General features: G+C 37.2%; 1 protein-coding gene across 3 annotated transcripts in view; it reads right to left on the bottom strand.

Annotated features, from left to right (window-relative positions):
• The window catches only part of PIAS1 (protein inhibitor of activated STAT 1), a 119,968-nt gene that overhangs the window by 85,129 nt on the left and 11,508 nt on the right, over positions 1-23,331 (bottom strand). For 2 of the 3 annotated variants that reach the window (XM_032343003.1, XM_032343005.1), the window contains exon 2: positions 1,126-1,570. In XM_032343003.1, the coding sequence (XP_032198894.1) occupies positions 1,126-1,570 (445 nt within the window). Of the gene's footprint in view, positions 1-1,125; positions 1,571-2,237; positions 2,417-23,331 lie in introns of those variants that run through there. The other variant, XM_032343004.1, reaches the window with a different exon arrangement.

The raw sequence follows: 23,331 nt of genomic DNA, 5'->3' as shown, positions 1-23,331 counted from the left end.
TTCCTATAAACTTAATTTATTCAGGTAAATCCTGTTAAATTAAAAACAAACATTTCCACATTCAAAGAATTTCAGTATATTCTCAATTTTAACACTAACCAATCCTCCAAGCTGAAATGTTAACTGATTTATAACAAGGGTTAGAAAACTTTTTCTGTAAAGGTCAGACAGTAAATATTTTAGGCTTTGCAGACAAACATGGTCTCTACTACATATTATTCTTTTTGTTCTTGTCTTCGGTTTTTTTTGCAACCCTTTGGGAATATAAACAGACAGAGAGACGTGCGCGCGCACAAGTTAGCTTATTAGATTATAAAAAACAGACCACAGGCTGAATCTGCCTTGCTGGCCACAGTTTGTCAACCACTAATTTATGATAGTAAACCAGGACCTTGACATCTGATATTTAAAATACATCTTGACAAAGGTATCAGAAATCACAATAGTCAGTTTTATTCTACATTAAATAAAGCAAGGCAGTATTGAAGAAATTAAAATTACAGATCAGTTAATACACTTAATTTCTATTAATATCCCAAATATTAATCAAACGATGATAAAAACACAGTAAATAAAATTTCAATATTATAAACCATGATCATGTGTGCACCTAAAAGCACACATATCCACTTGAAAAGTCAGCTGAAACTGAAATACTACACATCAAAGCTCAAATCTTTTATAATAATTAAAACCATTAACTCATTTAAATAATCAAAACTATTCAGTCATTTGTTTTAGATGTCATCAACTCCTGAAAATTAAGTATTGAATTCGGAGGCTGGTAGTATTACTACATTTTACTTTTTTAATTTGTAAAGGTTACTATAAAATACTAATCAACAATCTAAAATATTACACTTTAATAAAAGTTTATGTTCTTGGAAACTTTTTAGTATTTACTGGGTCAGCAACCATCACTGGAAACTTGACTCTACTTTTTTCTTTGCCTAAAAGACAGCTTATATTTGATTTTGTTTAAAACTGAAAGATACTTATTGTAATCTGAATGCTACTATCAAAGATCTGCACTACTATTCACCATGAATAATAAACTAGGTCAAACTGAATATCTCTCCACCCCCATACCCAAGTAACCAAATAACCATTATAGAATAATCTTACCTAGACTGGTGGGTTTTATCAGTTCATCCAGTAAATCATAAAATGGTAATTTTTGAAGTTTTATATCCGGATGAACTGGGTGAAGAGCTGATGTAAGATGTGGGAGTTCCAGTTCATGTTTAGGTCCCAGAAGAGAAACAGGGAGTAACGGTGATGATGCAGGGTGACCATCATAAGTGAGTTGTGGAATGGTAGATGGAGACAAAGTTGCTGGCATAGGACTTGAATGAACATTGGGGATGGACAAGTCCGCAGGCGTCATGATTTTCTGGGGGAACCTCCGCCTATAGAGTTCTTTAATTTTCATTTGTACAGCAGGACTGCAGCCAGCCTTTAGCAAATGCAGGGCTTTTGTGAGAAGTTCGTGTTTGCGTCCGTGCTTGTTTCTCCCAGCGTAGCCCAACAGTACTTGGAGTTCAGAAACTCTAAGGCTCATAACCATTTGCTTAGAGACAAAACAAAATGTAAAATGTTAGTATTCCAAGAGTATAATTCACAATATTAAACAATACTTAATTCTAACCCTTTCCCCTCATGGTCTGCTTTAAAGGCCAGCTCAGTTACAATCAATTCTAGTTATTTCCAGCTTAAAATAAGTAATCGAAAAAATTTTAAAATTAATATTCATAAATTCAGTGACTTCTACCCATGGTTATGAAAAATGTAAGATGAAGTATACACCAGTCAGAACCATGTCTCACCTCACTGCCCTATTTCAATGCAACTGTCAGGTATTCATTCATCAAGAGCCTCCTGAGTCATCAAGAGAGTGCTGACTGCTATGCAGATGGCAAAACGTAACGATGAGGCTTCAAGAACATTTGTTTTCTTGGGGTAAAAGTATATAAGTATATATGAAACACATAAATGCCTACCTCAAACGTCAGATGCAAGCAGGGTATAAATAACATACTACCAGGTATTACATTCTATGCTGACCCTGGAATTTGTAGGACTTAAAAACTAAATATCCTTTTTGACCCCGTATTTACCAAATATACTTGGTATTTTCATATGGTTGTCACTAAATCTTATTATCTCCACAAGCTATTATCCCCTTCCTTCTTTATACATGAAGAAACTATGTAGTTAAGAAAGGTCAAATAACTTACCTAAGGCCACATAGCTACAAAGTCGCAGTCAGGATTCAAATCCAGATATGTAGGATTCTAAAGTCCACGCTCTTTTCACTAAAGCTTTAGGAAAAGGACAGAGCTGGAAACATAATATTGACTCACTGCACTAGCAAGGCTAAAAAGTATAGGAATTCAATCCACATGCCATAATGTGGAAGGTTGTAATTTAAAAAATCTGTTTAGGGGCGCCTGGGTGGCTCAGTGGGTTAAAGCCTCTGCCTTCGGCTCAGGTCATGATCCCAGGGTCCTGGGATGGAGCCCCGCATCGGGCTCTCTGCTGAGCGGGGAGCCTGCTTCCTCCTCCCTCTCTCTCTGCCTGCCTCTCTGCCTACTTGTGATCTCTGTCAAGTAAAATAAATAAAATCTTTAAAAAAAAAAAATCTGTTTAACTCTTTGTTCCCAAACTTGTTTGATCACTTTCTCCTTTTTCTCCCATTACTAAGAGACTACCAACAAGAAATGCCCAACTATACCAACCCTCTCATCTTAAAGTGGAAGAAAATGGAATCCAGAGAGAAGAAATGGTTTACCCAAGATCATACAGTATTAACAGCAGAATCCTGACTTGACCACCACCGACAGGGAGGTGCTAGGGTAGAAGACACATGTAAGCTTACCACTGGCTCTCTATTTCCCCCCTGTTTTATCCCCTCATCTCAGGCCTAACAGCAATACACAAAAGATAAACTGCCTTTCCTAACTCACTGCCACTACCTGAGAGGCCACCCCACCCCAGCCAATCCTCTAGAAGCTATTTTAAGAGTGCAAACAAAGTAAATTTAAAAATCAAATAGTGAGAAAACAATGTATAAAGACTTTATATCAAATATAGCTGGCTATCAAACATATATGTGCCTTTACCCTACTTCTCTGGCCTGAAAAATACTGTTTCCTCAATTTCTAGCTTTTGTCAGCCTTAGTCCAATTAGGCCTGGCAATATTAATGACTCTTCTCTCACTACTTTTACTGGTCACTTTGCATACCTTTATTTAGCACTTGTCTTGCCTTTTTTATAAATTTCTATTTGGACAAGTGAGTCCATGACCAGTTTGAGGTCTTCCAGGGCACATGCCAATGTCACCATTATCATCTAACACTAGGGCCTGACAACAGTAGAAACACATCAAATGACTGGACAATGAATAAAGAAATGAATGAAAGAATGAAATAAACAAGTCACACCAGAAGAAAGGGTGGGGTGGAATCTACAATGGTAAGTTATACATATAACTACAATACAAACGCAAATGAACTCCCAAACTCTTATGTTCACTAAAAGGCAAAGAAATACTATAGGCCTTACAAATAAAGCCTCCCCCAAATCCTATAAATGCTTCTCTTTTTTAGATATGATCAGAGATTAATTACTAACTATAATATCAGCAAGCTATCAATTTCTCCCTACTATCCAAAATGTCCTAAGAATACAAGAGTTTTAAAGATTTTTTTATTACTTATTTTAAAAGGAACTGGGACTTCAACTATAAGTAAGCTTCTGCATTTGGAGAAATAACAGAAATTATGATTCAAAGATTATCAGTTAAAAGTAAGTTTAGGTTGGCACTGGTCAAATGTACTTCATTTTAAAGAGAACACAGTATAAATTTTAGAAAGAGAACAATGTCTTCCCACTTCAACTGCATTCTCCCAGGTCAAACACAAATAAACTTGAATTCAGTGATTATCAAAGGCTTTTCCCCAATGAGTTTTTGTCCTGACTCTACAGGTATAAGGATGCAGCACAGATGTATTATTTTATGTTATATGGAAGTACACACTGGCAATTCCCATAAAATAAAACCTCTTGTGTGACAGTAAAAGAATAAAGTTGATGACATAAGCATAAGTTTTGTTTTTGTTTTTTCAGGATGTGTAATTATCATTGACAATTATGCAGCAAGTATTGTCCTCATTCTACAGACAGGAAAACTGAGGCCTATGCAGGTTAAGAAATTTGTTGAATATTATACAACTGCTCCAAATATTATGCTGTTACACTTCCAATTAGGAAAGAGAAAAACCTTTTAAAAGACTAATTGATTAAACATTCAATCTCCATTTCAAGCACCAAAATTTTGGCTTTAAAAAAGTTGGTGGTTCAGGGATGCCTGGGTGGCTCAGTTGGTTAAGTGGCTGCCTTCAGCTCAGGTCATGATCCCAGCGTCCTGGGATTGAGTCCCATATCGGGCTCCTCAGTCAGCAGGGAGCCTGCTTCTCCCTCTGCCTCTGCCTGCCTCTCTGCCTGTTTGTGATCTCTCTCTCTCTCTCAAATAAATAAAATCTTTAAAAAAAAAAAATGGGTGATTCAGATAAGAATGCATCTGGATTCAAATTAACCACTGCACCTTAAAATCAGGTTTAGTGAAAGATGGAGTACTATCCACGGCTATAACTGGAGCAGCTGCTGCATACTCTCAAAGACTGTAATAAGCATGCAGTATTTTTAAAAAAGAAATAAAAGGGGCCAGGAAACACAAACATCTGAAGTATCACTCAACCGAAAAGTTTCAGAGAAGCATGGAGCAGTCAATTCACAATGCAAAGTGTTGACAACACAGAGGAAAACTAAACACTTATATATGAGATGTTGAAGAGCAATATATTTTAATCCATCATGTGTTTAAAAATCTCCATTTGTTAGCACCACAACAAAATGAATATTTATAACTAAGGATAACATCAACCACTGCTACTACTAGAAATCATTATCTCCTCAAATAGCATTCTGGCGACTATATCTCCAAATGATAGTTGTCAGCACCCCAGGAAATTCAGAATGCCTGAGAGATGTATATACACTGTACGGAAAGCATTCTGTGAAGGGCATCTTTTTAAAATTAATTTTTTTAATCAAGCAGACATGCACACAGTTTAAAAAGTCAACTAGTGTGACCAGAAAACACAGATCCCCTGCCCCACCCTCACTTTTCACATTCCTAGGGCAAACTCTTTAAAGTCTTTTTGGCTATTTTTTATGGCATTTTTCACTATATTCTATACAGCAGGTCTATGTGTTACTAAAATTTTTCCTTCTAGGAAAAAAATGACTTATTGGGCTCTGTGTTATCTCTACCCCCATATCCCCTCACAATTTTTGTTTGAATCAGTTGTCGTTTACATTATTATTACAGCTGTAAATAATATCATGATTACTCTTCCATTCTGTAGAACTTTGGCTTTCCTTAGTTAATCACTGCACCATTTGTGCATTTGCTTTGTTTTCTAGGTAACTACTAATTCATCTGATAAAACTGATAAACTGTAACTGATAAAAGTGTAACTTTTAACATATTCAAATATATCAGGTAAAACTGTTTTCATTTCCTTCTTAAATACATGCCTTCTGGAGCCCTCTATCAGTTTCCAATTTGGACTGCTTGCTCTCTAGACCTGGTACACAACTATGGTCATAGAATTTCCCTTCAACATATCTTTGTAATTTCCCCATCCCTCTTCCATACTGCATCCCATTTCACTGATCTCACTTTTTCCTTAGTTTTCTCTTTTTAGTATTTTCTCCATTAGCTTCCTAAGAAGGGACTGGAAGCTACATTTTTAATTCTTTACGTTGTCCAAAAATATATCCATTTACCCATACTTAATAACTGAATTTGGCTCAGTATTTGAATTCTAGACAGGAAAGCATGTTTTGTCAGAATTTTAACAGCCTTTCCTCACTGTCTTCTGGCTTCCAGTGTTGCTGTTAAGAAGCCTGGCATCATCCTGATCCCCAATCCTTCACAGTCGCCTGTATATCCCCCTAAGGGAGCGTATATAGAAGTTTCTTGGGGCACCTGCATGGTTCAGTCAGTGAATTGTCTGCCTCAGGCTGAGGTCATGATCTCAGGGTCCTGGGATCCAGCTCTGCAGCAGGCTCTGTGCTCTGCAGGGAGTCTGCTTTTCCTCCCTCTGCTCATGCTCCCACACTCGCTCACTCGCGTTCTCTCTCTTATAAATAAATAAAAGCTTTAAAAAAAAAAAAAAAGCTTCTTCCTACGTGCTTTGCAATTTTACAGTGTTGCATCTTAGGGCTGGGTTGGTTTTCTGTGGGGTTTTGTTTTTGCTTTAATTGTATGAACCTGGTAATTGCTGTCTTTTAAATTTAGAGATGCACATTTCTTGTGTGCCTATTATTTAGGTACTGGTCTTAGACCAACTGTCCAGTTTTCCTTTACTCTATCTTTTCTCTTCTCTTGCATTTTACATCTTCTGCATTTCGCTGTTTCCTGAGAGATTTCCTCAACTTGATCTTCTAACATTTCTACTAAAATTTTCATTCCCATAAGCTCTGTTCTGTTTGTTACATACCTTTTTTTCTTTTCTTTTCCCCCTACATTTTGCTTTTAGTTTTCATGAATGGAGTATCTTACTTCCTCTCTGATGATATAAATAAATTGGGTATTTGGTGGTGTTATTGTCTTCCGCTGTCTGCAGCGTCTCTGCAACCTCTGGATTCTTTTTCACTACCTGCTTCGGTCTCTGCATTTCCCACTTATGTTTTCCTCAAATGACAAGGGATTTCTGGCTGTACATTTACATTTAAAAGATATTAAAAAATACTTTAAAAACATAATCAAATGATCTGTGTGAGTGAGCAGATTGGGGTACTTCATTCTAGGATGATCAGGCAGGAATTTGGCTATTTTGAGGATTCCTTTTTTCCTTTTTACTAATTACTTTTGAAAGAGGAATCCTCCAATGTTCTGCTTTGGCAGTATGACCAGCTTCTAGTGTTCTCAGGATAATGGGGAGAGAGAAGAGGGTGGTCTTCACCATTCAGAAATTAGACATTTCAATTTAATCCCCCTTTCAGATATGTAAAATTTTACACACACACACACACACACACGTGTGTGTGTGTGTGTGTGTGTGTGAAAACAACTATGCCAACCACAGGGGCAGGAACCACATTTTGAGAAAGATAAATACAGACAATATTCAAGCAGTATCAACAAGTACTACAGACAGAGTGCTTTTTGCAATTAAACAAAATGTGCCAGTATTACTGTTCTTTATTTATGACCTTACATTAAAGGTCATACCTAAATTGTGAATTAAGAATTAGGTCCTTCCTGCTGAGCAACATAATTACTTTCATTCACACATCCCACTGCAGTACTTTAGAGGATTAGTCATAATAAAGCAGACTCTATATTATGACTATCTGGTATCAATTTATAACCAACAGTAAACCAAAATGAATTCTGAACATAGACAAACTGGGCATTTAACAATGTCATAATATTTCATTTATACTTTTACTTTCTATCCACAACAGCAATCATCAAAAATTCTATAACTGCATACATTAAAGCCTGTACAACAAAAATATTTTATTATTTTTAAAGTCAGATGCTTCATCAATGAAAATGACTTCTGCATCATTTCTAATATCTCCATTTGAAATAGTTAATAAGCATCTGTTAGATTAGTAATTTGTCACTACTCAGTTCAACCAGAAAACCTAGTTAGACAGTTTCTACAAAAGGAGCAAGTCAGGTTGGTTATCTCTATAATCTCATTCAACCCAATTTCTCATTTTTTAATTTATTTCACAATATAAGATAACTGAAAAGTGACCTCTAGAGCCTACTCCCCTAGTCGATCTTCTCTGTCTTCTCCTGGTCTCTATTTCATCATACCAGCTGCATTTAGTCACACATAATGACAAAATACGGAGATCCCACTCTCCTTTATGCAGAGTATAAACCTAGGACTGTTACATTAGTGCACCATGGCTTCAATTTGTGACAGATAATTTAAACACCATAACCATTTACGTACTACTACATTTCATGAAACATCTGGATGTGTCCTTCAAAAGGCTCCTTCCAGATGATAACTTGGATATTAAAAATAACAAACCTAACTCAGAACATTTTAAAATTTGGACAAAATACTTTTTCTAATAAAAAAGTTTAGAGTGTAAAATTCTAACACACTGCCAAACTTCTTATGCAGAGGTAGGAAAATATTACTTTTATTTAAGTAAAAGGCTGTTCTGCACACAGATGTTCAATAAATGCTTTCTGGATCAGTGCACAGCCCCTAAATGAGTATGAAGAGAAAGGGAATACAGGAACATTGAACACATACAGAGAAGCTAGTCTTCAGAGATGGACATACATGATCATCATATTAATTTGATTCTCAAAAGTCATTGAACACCTACTATGTGCTAGGTACATATAAAACATAATATGGTACCAGTACACAAAGAATTTGGATTCCACTACCAACTTGACCACTAAATTACTGAAACACAATCTTTCACAGGGTCTGTTTCCTCACATCAAAAAATGAGGCATTAACTAGAGGTTCCCAAAGGCTCCTTAAAATTTCAAAGCTCTACAATGCTATAACTCTATTAAATGAAATCTTTCTTCTCATTCTTCTACCCTTCCATAGTTAAGGAAATACAAACAATCTGTAAAGTCAGTGAATCTAGGTTACTAAGATTTTCAATCAAAATTTTAAGTGTCGGGGCACATGGGTGGCTCAGTGGGTTAAAACCTCTGCCTTCGGCTCAGGTCATGATCTTAGGGTCCTAGGATTGAGCCCCGCATCAGGCTCTCTGCTCAGCGGGGAGCCTGCTTCCCTTCCTCTCTCTCTCTGTCTGCCTCTCTGCCTACTTGTGATCTCTGTCAAATAAATAAAATCTTTTAAAAAAAAAAGTTTAAGTGTCATTTACCTGGGCTGACAGAATAAATATAATGATAAATCCAATATAAGTTACATGTTTACAACATGCCAACCATATACCAATTATAGTAAACATGATTACACAAAAAGACACATGATTACCCAAAAGACACACCATTGTTATTCCCACTGCATGGATAAGAAAACCGATGCAAAACCTGAAGTCAAACACTAAGTGATGGAGACAGAGCTCGAATGTGACCTGACTCCAGAGCCTAAGCTCATAAACACTAACCAAGAGAAGTGTCTTATCACAACTCTCAGCCAGAGCAGAATATGTGTTACTCTAGGACAGGGGGGCACTAAATGTCATGAGGAATTTAGACTACACAGAGTAAACAAGCATATTTTGAGGCAGTGAAAATGTGATAAAAATAGTGTTTAAGGCTATCCAAGTAGCTACCTGTAGGACAAATGAAACAAAAGATATTAAGAAATTTAAGATTTCTAGAAAAAACATATGGCAACAAGAATTATTTATCTACATATAGGGGAAGCAGGAAATGCAACGGTAAAGGAGACAGAACCAAGAAATACTGCAAAGAAAACTGCTGATCACACGCAATATTCTAGCTACAGATGCCTCTTTTTACAATTAGTAACGTACGTGATCATGAGAACAACTACCATTCACTTTTAAAATAAAACTTAGCATTTAAATATAATAAGCAGGGCTTGATGAAATTTTAATTCTATTGAATTATGAAAGATTGAGGATTCTCTTCCAAACTCTCCCAACCAAAAACAAGCAAAACACTGCCTGTTCAACTGGGAGATACCGTCTCATCTAATTTAAGTTTCAGACAAGACAAGAAGCTATGAAAGAAACAGTATACTCTATCTGAGAGAAAGTTAAGACACTTAAAAGAAAGAAAAGACAAGTATGAACAAAACAAAAAGTGAAGGGGAAAAACACATTCTATAACTAAACAGAAAGTCTTTAAATCATAGCCGTCTGAGTCCCAGAAAAGAGATTAGATGAAGCCCTAGAGGGAAATTATCAAGGGAACTATTTCTGAGTAACAGGTGTAACCCACACAAGGTTACAGAGCTAGGAAGTAATGCAGTCCAATTCAAAAGTCAGATGCCAAAGTCCACACAACTCTCCAAAGTACTGACAATGATAGATACTATTAAATATAACTGGAAAATGATGGTTTTTGGAAACAGGAGATTCACAACATCAAATAAAACTTTGGAAATCTTCTTGTCCAACACTACATCTAATATATGAAGTTTTACTGTAACCTCCTTAATTGATAGTCTCCCAGCCTCTACTGAAACTCTTCTAAGACTTCACAACCTAATCTTAAAGTGACCTACCGTACTGAAAAGCTCTATGAATCCAAACCCAAAGGTTCTAAAATTTTGTCTATTCTTTAAATGTGTTAAGACGTCTCTTTTCCTTCAACAGGCTTGTTTTCTAGACCCCTTCCCATCCTTATCACTGTTCTCTGGAGCACTTAACAGTCCACTGTACTCAGAGTGAGTGAAATAATCCAGATAGTGGCCTAATCTTGAATACTGCAGTATTACCACCTCTCTTATTATGAACACAGTCCAAATAAGGCATTCGCGATTTAGGGATAATTGGTTTGTTTTACCTGTGCAAGGGGAAGGATGTGGTATGTGTTATGTTTTTGTTTCAGCAATGAGGGGGAGGTACATCCACGTCATATAGTTGCTCATACTAAGCTTAAAGTGAACTAAAACCTTTAACTGATTTTTTTATGTGAACTGCTTTTAGGTTAAAATTCTTCATGCTTTATTACAAATTTATTTTTAAGATTTTATTTATTTATTTGGCAGACACAGAGAGAGCTCAAGCAGCGGGAGCAGCAGGCTAAGGGAGAGAGAAGCAGGCTCCCCACCAAGCAGGGAGCCCAATGTGGGGCTTGATCCCAGGACCCTGGGGATCAGGACCTGAGGTGAAGGCAGATGCTTAACTGACTGAGCCACCCAGGTGCCCCTTACAAATTTTTTTTTAAATTTAAAAGTAGAACTTTATATTAGGTTCTGTTAAACTTCACTTTTTTTTTTTCCAGTTCATCACTCCAGCCTTTCAAAACCCCTCTGGAGAAGTACACTCTCCACTCTCTACTGCAGCACATATATGGTATTATAAATTGCTTATTTTCTGATCTATGTCCTCCCAAGACTTTGAGCTTTTCAAGGACAACGACTTATCTCCATATCACCTATGCTAGCATAGGTGACAGGTACTATACCTGACATAAGTGTCAGGTATAGTACCTGACACTTGGTAACTGCCCAGGAGATGATGACAAACTAACTCCCTTTGATTCTGTGATCTAACGTATTCTTCCCAGGCCACCTACAAAATCAGAAATATTCATACAGGTCATCCTTAAAACTTGGGATATAACAGAGTCAAGACTACGGGAACTTGTGGCACATCGTAAGAGATGCCTCTTCAGATAACAATAAAGTTTAAGATTACACATAGCACTGCTCAACTACTTAGGATGCAGATGACTATTTTTCCCCAATATTCCCTAATCTTAATATACCCTATCTGGGATGCCCAAGAAAAATAATTAAAGCTATCAGCTATCGTATTTCAATCCCAATTTACAGACTTGCTTTTCAGAGAAAAATAAACTTAGTTAAGATGTACACACATTTTCTAAAAGCCTTTTTGGGGGGCATGTTCTGAGGGTTAAGCATCTTTCTTTGGCTCAGGTCATGATCCCAGGTCCTGGGATCTAGCCAACAAAGGCCTTCCTGCTCAGTCGGGAGTCTACTTTTTCCCTCTCCCTCTGCGCCTGCCCCCCCCTTCTCGCTCTCTCAAATTTAAAAAAAAAATCATTGGGGGGAAAAAAGAAAGCCTTGAGAATGGGATGCCTGGCTGGCTCAGTCAAAACAAATGGCTCTTGATCTTGGGGTCATAAGTTCAAGCCATGGTGGGTGTAGAGATTACTTAAACAAATAGTTTTAGAAAAAGTAAAAAATAAAATAAAAGCCCTGGAAATGATTTCTCAAAAACTACAGAGAAATATTAAAAAGAAAAAATAGGCTGCAGGAAAAAATGTTGTTCAGGTCTGACAGTGACAATTTGCCTAAGGTTTGAGTGGAGAAGGGGGACAGAGAGAGAAGCTTACTTAAGCAGGTTCCATGCCCAGTGCCTGGCATGGGGCTCAACCTCATGACCCTGAGATCATGAATAGAGGTGAAATCAAGAGTCAGACACTTAACCAACTGAGGCACCCCAAAATTTACTTATTTTGACAAAAAGAGTTGCCTAGACATCACCAATCAAAATCCCAAAATAAAACATAACTATGATGCAATCTGACTGGGCTTCATGTTAAAGAGCTTTAATTTAAACAAAAGAATACTCTAAATCAGCATTTTCCAAACTAGGTTCATATTGTTAATGGGTATTCAGAGAAATAGAGTTCTATGGCAAAACAAGTTCAAGAAAATTCAAGATTCTCTAATTCCCCACCATGCCCTTCTTTCTCAAGTCATATTTGAACACATTAAAAGTTCCAAGAAGTCCAACAGTAATGTTAATGCTGCATTTAACGTTTTGCAAATTTACTTAGCCACAAAACCTTCCTTACTACTGTTGTTTAATCTATAAACATCTCATTTCTTAGCACTTCACAAAAGAAATCCAGAACAAATTACAGGATATTCAAGTTGTCTAGGAGTTCCATTTTATGCTTGTTGTTCCAGCAGAATTATTAAAAGCTTCCCCTTTCCACTCTTAAAAGTGCCCCAGTATGGATGATAAATTATCTAGCCATAGAGTTAATACTCCAAAACTAAATATGAGTTATAAAACATGTGCTACCTTTACCAAATGTTAAATTAACATGGCCATGTTACTGCATGCAGTTAAAATGTTACGTAGATGATGATTAATCTCAAACCATTTTCCCAAACTTCATGAAGAATTCTCCGCTAGCAATCTTACATTTATTTCCAAAATATTCTGGACTAATAAATTCTTGCTAACTGAACTCACAAACCAAACAGATTTAGGCAGTGTAATTGCAAGATTTTAAAGAGTCCATTATATAAAATTGTAAGGAAAGATGCTATCTTAAAAACATTAAAGCAGTCCGTAAAAGAAGTTTAAAGTTTTAAAAGATATATATTTTTTAAATATTTTATTTATTTATTTGACAGAGGGAGAGAGATCACAAGTAGGCAGAGAGAGAGGAGGAAGCAGGCTCCCCACTGAGCAGAGAGCCCGATGTGGGGCTTGATCCCAGAACCCTGGGATCATGACCTGAGCTGAAGGCAGAGGCTTAACCCACTGAGACATCCAGGTGCCCCTTAAAAGATATTTTTAAAAATTTTTCCAGGTCTTAACTATAAGAATTCCTCTCTATTCCTGACCCTGTTTTCACTCAGACCAGTCTTTCTGGATGACCTCCATCTCATGACTTCAAAATGCCATCTCTAAGTTGTTAACTCCCAAATCCACGTCTTCAATGTCCCACATGTACTCAACATGCCAAACCTAAAACATCAAATTTCTCAAACCTTCCATCCACCTTACCAGTTGTCCAAGCCAGAAACTTCCCCACCACCTTCTCCTTCACCTATGTGTTTTTACCAAGTCATACCAATCCTACCACCTTAAAATATCTAAGTCACTATTACCACTTTTCTTTTTGTTGCTTTTGCCTTTGGATTCTTTTATTGCTCAAAAAAGCTTTGTATTTTTTGTTTTTTAATCTGGCTTTCTGACTCTGCGCTTGCATTTTCAACACTTTCACAACAATCTTCTGCTCCCCCATAAGGAAAGCGTGCTTGATTGTGTTGAGAACACACTGTACACACAGACACACCAAAGACCCTGCTGACAGGTTTTTTTTTTTTAAAGATTTTATTTATTTGATGGGGAGAGAGGGCGCAGATCACAAGTAGGCAGAGGGAAAGGGAGAAACAAGCCCCCTGCTCAGCAGAGAGCCCAATGCAGGGCTTGCATGACCTGAGCCAAAGGCAGACGCTTAACCAACTGAGCTACCCAGGCACCTTTGTTTTTCTGTTTTAGACAACCTTAAAAGGACTTTAGGTCTCACAGCATGAACTTCTCTAAGTTGACGTGGGCATACACTAATGCAAATTTCAATGCTAGAAGGGTAAACAATTCTATGACCAGGGGTTCAGGACGGCCTAGTTTTGTTAGAGGCTATATTGTAGGACAGCCTGCAGTGGAATGTCAAACGCTGGACCACCTCTGGATGCCGTCCCCCCAAAGAACCCTATTTACCACTTGAACTCAAGACTACTGCTATCTCTGTTCTACCAATCTCTGATATTATCCCCTCCAAGCAATTCTCCACACTAGTTATCTTTCTAAAATGTAAGTCTGATCATGTCATTCTCATGCTTAAACCCTGCAATGATCATCCACTGCACTCAACTGAGGCCAAACATCCTAGCATGGCCTAAAATATACTTCGCGATCCAGTCTCAGCCACTGCCACTAACCCCCTTAACCAGCTCCCCATCAACTGGGACTTGTATATACATGCTCTTTTTTCAGCAAGTCATTCTTCTCCCTCTCTCATCCTAATCTTTTTCTAGCAAACTTTAATAACTCATTCAGGTGTCATATTAGATGTCATCACCTTTGGGATACTTTCTTCAGTCGACCCTCAACATTAGTAAATTTACCCTCCTACATGCTCCACAAATTAACCCAATACAGAGAGCCTTATGCTGTATGTAGAGAAGTCCTGTTTACTGGTCTATTCTATATCAAACTCTAAGCTGTCTATACAGACTGTGTTTTTCTTGTTGTCAATAAATAAAAGTGAGTAATGATGGTCTGACATCTGTCTTAATTACATGAACCATACTGGTAGTGTGAACCTATTAGAAATATACACATTACCTCCCTAAAATAAAAACATTATATAATTCTGCCCAATGCCCAGTCAGTATATTACTGGTATCCAAACAATAGATTACTTAGTTTGGATGGCTAAGTTAAAGAATTTTGTTCTTAATCCTACACAGAACAAAAAGTTTGTGTGTGTGTGTGTGTATAATCAAAAAGTCAAAAAGTCAATGTAATTGAAGAGTAAGTGAACTGAAAAGGGAAATTAAAATAGGAGACCAATTTAGACATTGTTGATTAACACCAAAATGATACTATGAGAATGAAATAATAAGAGTGGTGGTTGGAAAGAAAAGAAAAACTAACATTAAGAAAGATGTGACAAGACTTGTATGTGGAGGGATTTTGTAGTTCAGAAGATTCAGGAAACAAAGAAGCCTTCCTTGAGTACCCAAACCAGGTCAGGTCTCCTTGTTAAATGTGCTTACTCTGTCCCTTTCCTTTATAGAACTTACTACAGTTTCAGAATCATAATTTCAATGGGAAAAGTTCTGATAACAATCTATCTCTAACTTCCCAGAATTTGCATTGCTGTCCTATGTGTACCTCCACATGAATCTACTGGGTGTTCCATAAAATACACCTCCATGTTTTTTTCTCCACATTACCTTTGTTCCTTTTATTCCCTCTGCTTGAAATAACCTTCCTATGATCAACTATCAAAAGTCTTCTCCTTTAAGACCCAATCTGAAATAAGCTTAACCAGAAGTGACCTCTTCCCCTTATGAATACTTTGTTAACTATTCATATGGTTACTCCTTTATGTTGCTTTCCACTGTAGTTGTTCTAGACATTTCTCTCCTCCACATGAAAGAGGCAAACTTCTTGAGGTCAGGTATGGGGCAAAGGGAGCAGAGGTAGGTATGGAGAGGCTGAATAGACTGCAACTCTAAGCACAAAAAACAGCTGAAGAGAAAGCATCAGAGAACCAATGAAAATCCACTCCCTCTCCCAAAGGATTCTTATACTGGGTTCTACAAAGACCCCTAGAGATGTCTTCCCTTCTAATTCTCATACTACTTACTGGTCATATTATTTCTAGAAAATCACTGCCCAAAAGAAGATAATATAAGCTCCAAATTCAAGCTACACATGTAATTTTTTAAAAGCCTTTATTTTTTAAAAGATTTTATTAATTTATTTGACAGACAGAGATCACAAGTAGGCAGAGTGACAGGCGGGGGGTGAGGGGGAGAGCAGGCTCCCCGCCGAGCAGAGAGCCCGATGTGGGGCTCGATCCCAGAACCCTGGGATCATGACCTGAGCTGAAGGCAGAGGCTTTAACCCGCTGAGCCAGCCAGGCGCCCCTACACATGTAATTTTAAATTTTCTACTAACTATACTTTTATTTTCTTTAAGTTTTTATTTATTATTTGAGAGAGACAGAAAGAAACAGCATGAGCAGAGAGAGGGAGGAGAAGCAGACTCCTTGCCGGGCAGCGAGCACAATGCAAGGCTCACTCCCAGGACCCTGAGATCATGACCTGAGCTGAATGCAGCCACTTAACTGAGCCACCCAGACGCCCTCTAACTGTACTTTTAAAAAGTAAAAGAAAAAGGGGGCGCCTAAGTGGCTCAGTGGGTTAAAGCCTCTGCTTTCGGCTCAGGTCATGGTCCCAGAGTCCTGGGATGGAGCTCCGCATCGGGCTCTCTGCTCAGCAGGGAGCCTGCTTCCTCCTCTCTCTCTGCCTGCTTGTGATCTCGTCTATCAAATAAATAAATAAAATCTTTGAAAAAATAAAATAAAAAAATAAAAAGTAAAAGAAACAGGTAAAATCAATAATATATTTTACCTAAGCCAATATATCCAAAATATTATCATTCCAACATGTAATCAATACAAAAATTATTAATGAGATATTTTCATCCCCTTCTCACACTACGTCCTCAAAATCCATTACATATTTGCACTTCCAGTATGCCTCAATTTGGACCAGTCACACATTTCAAACACCCAACTGCCACATATGACCACTGGCTACCATACTGGATAGTGCAGCTCTAGAACAATAACCCTGTCATTTGCTGAAGGTTTTATCATCTGCCTCAGCTATTCACACTCCACCCCAATACCCTTGGCTGTATTTCTTAATTTTTTATCGTTACTCTCCACCCTCTGCCACTCACTCCCGTAGCCACACCGTGGACCTTTCTAAACCCACACTACTTCCAAAATCACTAATTCAAACACTGAATCCTCCAACTACCACCTCCTATTCTTGCTTACATACCTTCACTGCAATAATTCAACATCATAAATATCTACCACTATCCATCTGCCCCCTTATATCCAGCTTAGACACATTCCATGGTCCATCATTAAACTTGCCTCTGCAAAATTCCCTTCCCCATCTCTGCCTGGGACATTCAACTGATTGCAACTTTACAACACAGGCAGGCAGAAGAATGCATGCACACAGGCAAACAGATGTTATTATACATCTATAATCGTCGATTTCTTTTTTTTTTTTTTTAAGATTATTTATTTATTTATTTATTTGACACAGAGAGAGATCACAAGTAAGTATGCAGAGAGGCAGGCAGAGATAGACAGGGAAGCAGATTCCCTGCTGAGCAGACAGCCCGACTGGGGGGGGGGGGGGGGGCTCAATCTCAGGAGCCTGAGACCATGAGACCATGACCTGAGCCGAAGGCAGAGGCTTAACCCACTGAGCCACCCAGGCGTCCTATAATCATCGATTTCAATGGACACAGGCATCCCACTAAATTTTCCAGTAAGCTAGTAATCAAACTTCCCATGATAATTACTTTAATCTATTCCTTGCTCCTCCCACATCTCTTCCCTCCAAAAACTACCTTTAATAAGCATATATAAAGCAAATGACTATTCAACTTTTTATATCAAAGCATTCAAAATTATTATCTGTTATTAAAAGAAAAAAAAAGGTTCAGAGGTGCCTGAGTGGCTCAGTTGGTTGAGCCTCAGACTTGGTTTGGGCTCAGGCCATGATCTCAGGGTCCTGGGAGGGGGCCCACATCCTGCTCCACAGAGTTTGCTTCTCTCCCTCTACTGCTCCCCTACCCAATGCTTGTGCACTCACGCACTCTCTCCCCCTCTCTCTTTAAAATAAATAAATAAACTTAAAAAAAAAAAAAACAACTCCAAAATTTAAAAACACCATTTCTTGCTAACTACAAAAATATGTTTTTTATAAAAATTCATATATAGAAAGGTGCAGGAGAATCAGGTTTTTTGTTGTTGGTTTTTTTTTTTTTTTGAACCAAGATATTTTTTATGTACTTAACTGGAATACTAGAATATAAGTTTCACAAGGGCCAAGACCCAAATCTATTTCACTTCCAAATAACAACTGAGCATCTAACACAGTTATCTGACACGTAAACCAGCTCTCATTTTTACTGATGGAATGAGATCCTTGCTTTAACCAACTGAGATATGAAAGGCCAAATTTGAAACAGGTTAAGGGAAGAAAAGGGGAGAATGTATATAGCCCAGTAAAGAAATAATTACACTTTACATGAAACTTTTTAAAAAATGTATCAAACAAAATAATGAAAAAATATATTAAGTATAACACAAACTTTAATGGCTTATGCTTCCACAAAAAGCTAGACTTTTCTCACCACTTCAATTAAACTTCCTCATGGGTTACAGGATGAACACATATAAATCTAAGCACTTTTCAAAACTTAACCAAGTGTCCATCACTGTGGTAATTACTTAAGACCCTTTGTCTTCCCCAAAAATCAACAGACACAATTGCTAGATTCTATGGGCATATACATTTACCACAGTTATGCATGTTTTCATAATGAGGTCTCTAAAACTTTCCTCTCCACCTCCACCTATGGAATCTTCCTCTTCAAAAAGCTGTACCAAATCTAGGAAATTTATAAGACTATGATATATAATTAGATGGTTTAATTAGAAGCAACAGCTTAAAAACAACCTTACAAGTAAATAATATACATAACTAATATTTCATTATCAGTTTTGACTTTAAAAGCAACTTATTAATACAAATTACGTAAAAGGAACTAGAAAGGAATAGGATGAGGGAGCACCAAAAAAAGCCTCAAAGTTTTGGAATACTCTATTAAGTTGGATGTTTTGTTCATCTTCTACAAGTTATACATTCCTCAAAGTTATACATATTATTTTGTATATACATTTTCTTAAAGCAACTAGCTTTCTCTCAGAAAAGAACACAATTTCTATTACCACTAAATATAAATCTTCATTCAACATTAGCAACTATTTAAGAATGGTTATCATATATTAATACAGTTCATATTATGAGCTTCACAAAGTTTACAATGTCCACCAACGACCATACACAAATACCTACCATATTCCCTCCCTAAAAAGAAACAAAGTAACAGCAGAATAAGAAAAAAAGGAAAGTTAAGTCATAAGCACAAAGAGCAAAAGACAATAATCAACTGGTTAAAAAAAAAAAAAAAAGAAGAAGAAGCAGGGGCACCTAGCTGGCTCTGTCAGTCAAGCATCTGACTCATGATTTTAGCTCAGATCTTGATCTCAGGCTCATGAGTCCAGGTGTCATGCTGGGCTCTTAAAAAATAAATTAATTAAAAAAAAAAAAAAGGAAAGGAAAGGAAAGGAAAGGCACAGGTACAGTCCTCTAACAACAGAAAACAAAAAATGAAAGGGAGAATATTACTAAAGGATTAACACAAGACAATTTCCTAGAAGTGAAGGACATGTGTCTCCAGACTGTGCCATCAAGTACCTTAGCACAATGACTGAAAGATACCCATACGAAGGCATTTCAACAGGATGTAAGCACACCAGGAATAAAGATCCTCAAACCTCCAGATGGGTCACATGTAAAGGTTCAAGTATGAAATGGCACTCTGTACCATGTACAATGCAAAACTCATCTTTAGGGTTACAAAAGACAAGAATATACAAGAGAAAATGTCTGTTCTAACTGCTCAAATTCTACCATACTTCAAATTGTCTAGTTTCATTCAAGAGGAAAAAACAGACCTTGAAGAAAATTTTCTGAAAACCTAAGAAATCTCAAAACTCTAACAGGAAACTAACTTTCAGTAAGATCATTGTCGAAGTTCAACCTTACGGGGCACCTGGGTGGCTCAGTGGGTTAAAGCCTCTGTCTTCGGCTCAGGTCATGATCTCAGGGTCATGGGGCTCTCTGCTCAGCAGGGAGCCTGCCTCCCCCTCTCTCTCTGTCTGCCTATTTGTGATCTCTGTCTATCAAATAAATAAATAAATAAAATCTTTAAAAAAAAAAAGTTCAACCTCAAAAAAAATTAAAAATAAAAAAAAATAATAAAAGGACTTTAAGTAAAGCTAAGTCTTTACTTTAAGTCTTTACTTAAAGTCCTTTGCTCCTAACAGATTTTGGTTAATTAGGCTTGGCAAAATACCTAAAAATGAAGGATCCTTTTAAAACCATGGGTCAGGCAGGAAGGGAAGTGGGCAGAGGGCAGGCATTTGGACAGGATGGATACAAAAATCTCAAAAAAAAAAAAACTACAGTAAGTTTTTCAAGAGTTATGTTATGATAATTCTTTTTCCTACCAATCTAATTAATTCTTATGTGAAAGTTGAGGGAAAACAATCTTAAATATAATAATCCAGAAATATAAATATTCAAAGGCAAGTAAAATGTACACATCAACCATGCATGGCTTTACTACTGGTTTTAACCAGATAATTATGATGCAAGAGAGTATGTACCTGTCTCTCCACCAGACTGAATTCCTTCCCAACAGAATTGTTCTAATTATCCCTGTATTCTGCTAACTAGCACAATACCAGACACATGGCATACACTCAAATATTAAGTGAATAAATACATGACTATATGAGAAGACCTAATTATATAGAAAGTAAAATAAGTTCTCATCAACCCCAAGTTTTTAATGAGCCATGTTAAGATTATAAAAGTGGGGGGGGGGGCACCTGAGTGGCTCAGTGGGTTAAAGCCTCTGCTTCGGCTCAGGTCATGGTCTCAGAATCCTGGGATCAAGCCCCACATCGGGCTCTCTGCTCAGTGGGGAGCCTGCTTCCTCCTCTCTCTCTGCCTGCCTCTCTGCCTACTTGTAATCTCTATCAAATAAATAAATAAAATCTTTTAAAAAAATTATAAAAGGGAAAGCATTAATGAATGAAGCAATTTTTAAGTGAAAAAATTATTTTTATATTCATAAGGCATTACTTCTTCAATCAAATAAACCCCACAGCTAATTAATAAAAGCTTGAGTCTAACTATATTTGCACTTCACATCAATATCACTTTTCCCCTGATTAACTTTACCTGCAGAATTAGGTTCAATAGAAGACATACCCCTTGAATTCCAAGACCATTCACATCCTCAGCACCACCACCCCACCACATAAACACAAACATCACCTCATTCCTTCAAATGGATTATGCAGTTAGCATGACAAGACATTTCAACATCAAAAACTGGGTCACTTTTACTAAAGCTACAGATAAAACTGGAAATTATATGCAAAACAAAATGTTCAGTTATCACTCCCCACACTCAACAGAACTGATTAGATCAGTTAAGATCAGCAGATTCCAGAAAATAATGCAGGACAGTTTACTACAAGAAAATATGTTCTAGGGGCGCTGGGTGGCTCAGCTGGTTGGGCAGCTGTCTTCGGCTCAGGTCATGATCCTAGGGTCCCAGGATCAAGCCCCACATGAGGCTCCCTGCTCAGTGGAGAGCTTGCTTCTCCTTCTCCCTCTGCCTGCCACTCTACATACTTGTGCTCTCTCTCCCTCTAACAAATAATAAATAAAATCTTTTAAAAAAAGAAAAAAAGTAAAGAAAGTATGTTCTAAACAATTATTAGCCAACCCATAAGTAGCAAAGTTGAACCTACTCAACCAAACTATTCAAGAGCTATAGCACATTTTTATATGCAAATAATGCTGCTAATTACAAGTGAATCTTATCTAATATCCTTTCCATTGGGCATAGCAGGGTTGCCACGTGGAAATACTTTTTTTTTTTTTTTTTTAAAGTAGGCTCCACTCCCAATGTGGGGCTTGAACTCACAACCCTGAGATCAAGAGGCACAAGCTCCACCAACTGAGACAATCAGACACCCCAGAAAAAGTTTTTAACATATTTGCCACATATACCAAGAAGTAACTTTTTAAAGAGTCTGGAATTAAGGGTTATTAACTTTTACTGTTCCCCATTCTTATTAGTAATTGCACTATTCCTGGGACTACTATTTAAATTTAGAAGTGAAAAATAATGGCAACCCTAAAGGATTCAATTACACACGAAATACCATACTTAAAAGAAAACTTTCACCTTTAAGATGTTACTTCATATTGAAACCACAGATTAGAATAACTTTTGCACAAAAATCTTTGTTTTCTATTACCTTGACACCCTAGTGAAAGATGCTTGAGGAATACAGAAGCTAAAGGCTTTTCAAATACAACTCTAAGGAAAGGTAAAAAGAAACTAGAAAAGCATTTAGAGTTTTATAATCTCTAGGTTCCAGTTCAATCCCACAAGAGGGAAAGGAAGAAAACAAAAGAGGTCCAATATAAACCAATCATCTTAGATATTTCGTAAGAACTAGTAAGATCTGACGAAAAGAGGAAATTATTGGCTAAAGTAGGTTAGGGGACATCTCTATGGATTTTTCACTTATTGAAACTATTTCTATTCCCTACTACAGAACAAAGCCAATCAAGGATTGAGACATAACCTTGAGAAAATAAAAAGTTATAGAATCCCCATACCACTACTGATTTAAAGCATTTTGAGAGTAGAGTCATGCAATGCAATGCATACCATTAGTATTTTTGCCACAGAGATGCAAGATACAATAAACAGTTTCTGCTTGCAAACTGCCTTGTAAATGGGATCACTATTATCTATAAGCAAACTATTTTTTCGTTTAAATTTCTTTTTTAAATGCCATGGGTAAGAAGGTGAAAAGGATAGTCTGATTTTAAGCTATACCTGTACTGTAAATCTTATATAAACAGTGTTCAGGTTCTCAAAGTTTTTGTTCCCTGGACTCTTTTACAGTCTAGAAAATGGAGAACCCAAAAAACTTTGTTGATTAAATCTATCGATTTTGGGGCATCTGGGTGGCTGAGTCAGTTACGCATCCAACTCTTGATTTCTGCTCAGGGAGAGATCTTAGGGTCGTGAGATTGAGCCCTCTGTAGGGCTCTGTACTCGGCAGGGAGTCTACTTAAGATTCTCTCCCTCTCCCTCTACCCTTTTGCCCCCCTCCTCTCTCTCTCCTTTTTAAAAAATAAGTCTTAAAAAAAAAATACCCATATTTACTGTATTAGAAACTAAAACAGAATTTTTTAAAGATTTATCATCATTTAAAAATAAGTCATTAGGGGCGCCTGGGTGGCTCAGTGGGTTAAAGCCTCTGCCTTCAGCTCAGGTCATGATCCCAGGATCCTGGGATCCAGTCCCGCATAGGGCTCTCTGCTCCGCAGGGAGCCTGCTTCCTCCTC

This window comes from Mustela erminea, chromosome 5 (genome assembly GCF_009829155.1).
Source record: "Mustela erminea isolate mMusErm1 chromosome 5, mMusErm1.Pri, whole genome shotgun sequence".
Lineage (NCBI taxonomy): Eukaryota > Metazoa > Chordata > Mammalia > Carnivora > Mustelidae > Mustela > Mustela erminea.
The sequence above is the reverse complement of the archived record's forward strand: the minus strand, read 5'-3'. Positions and strand labels throughout refer to the sequence as shown.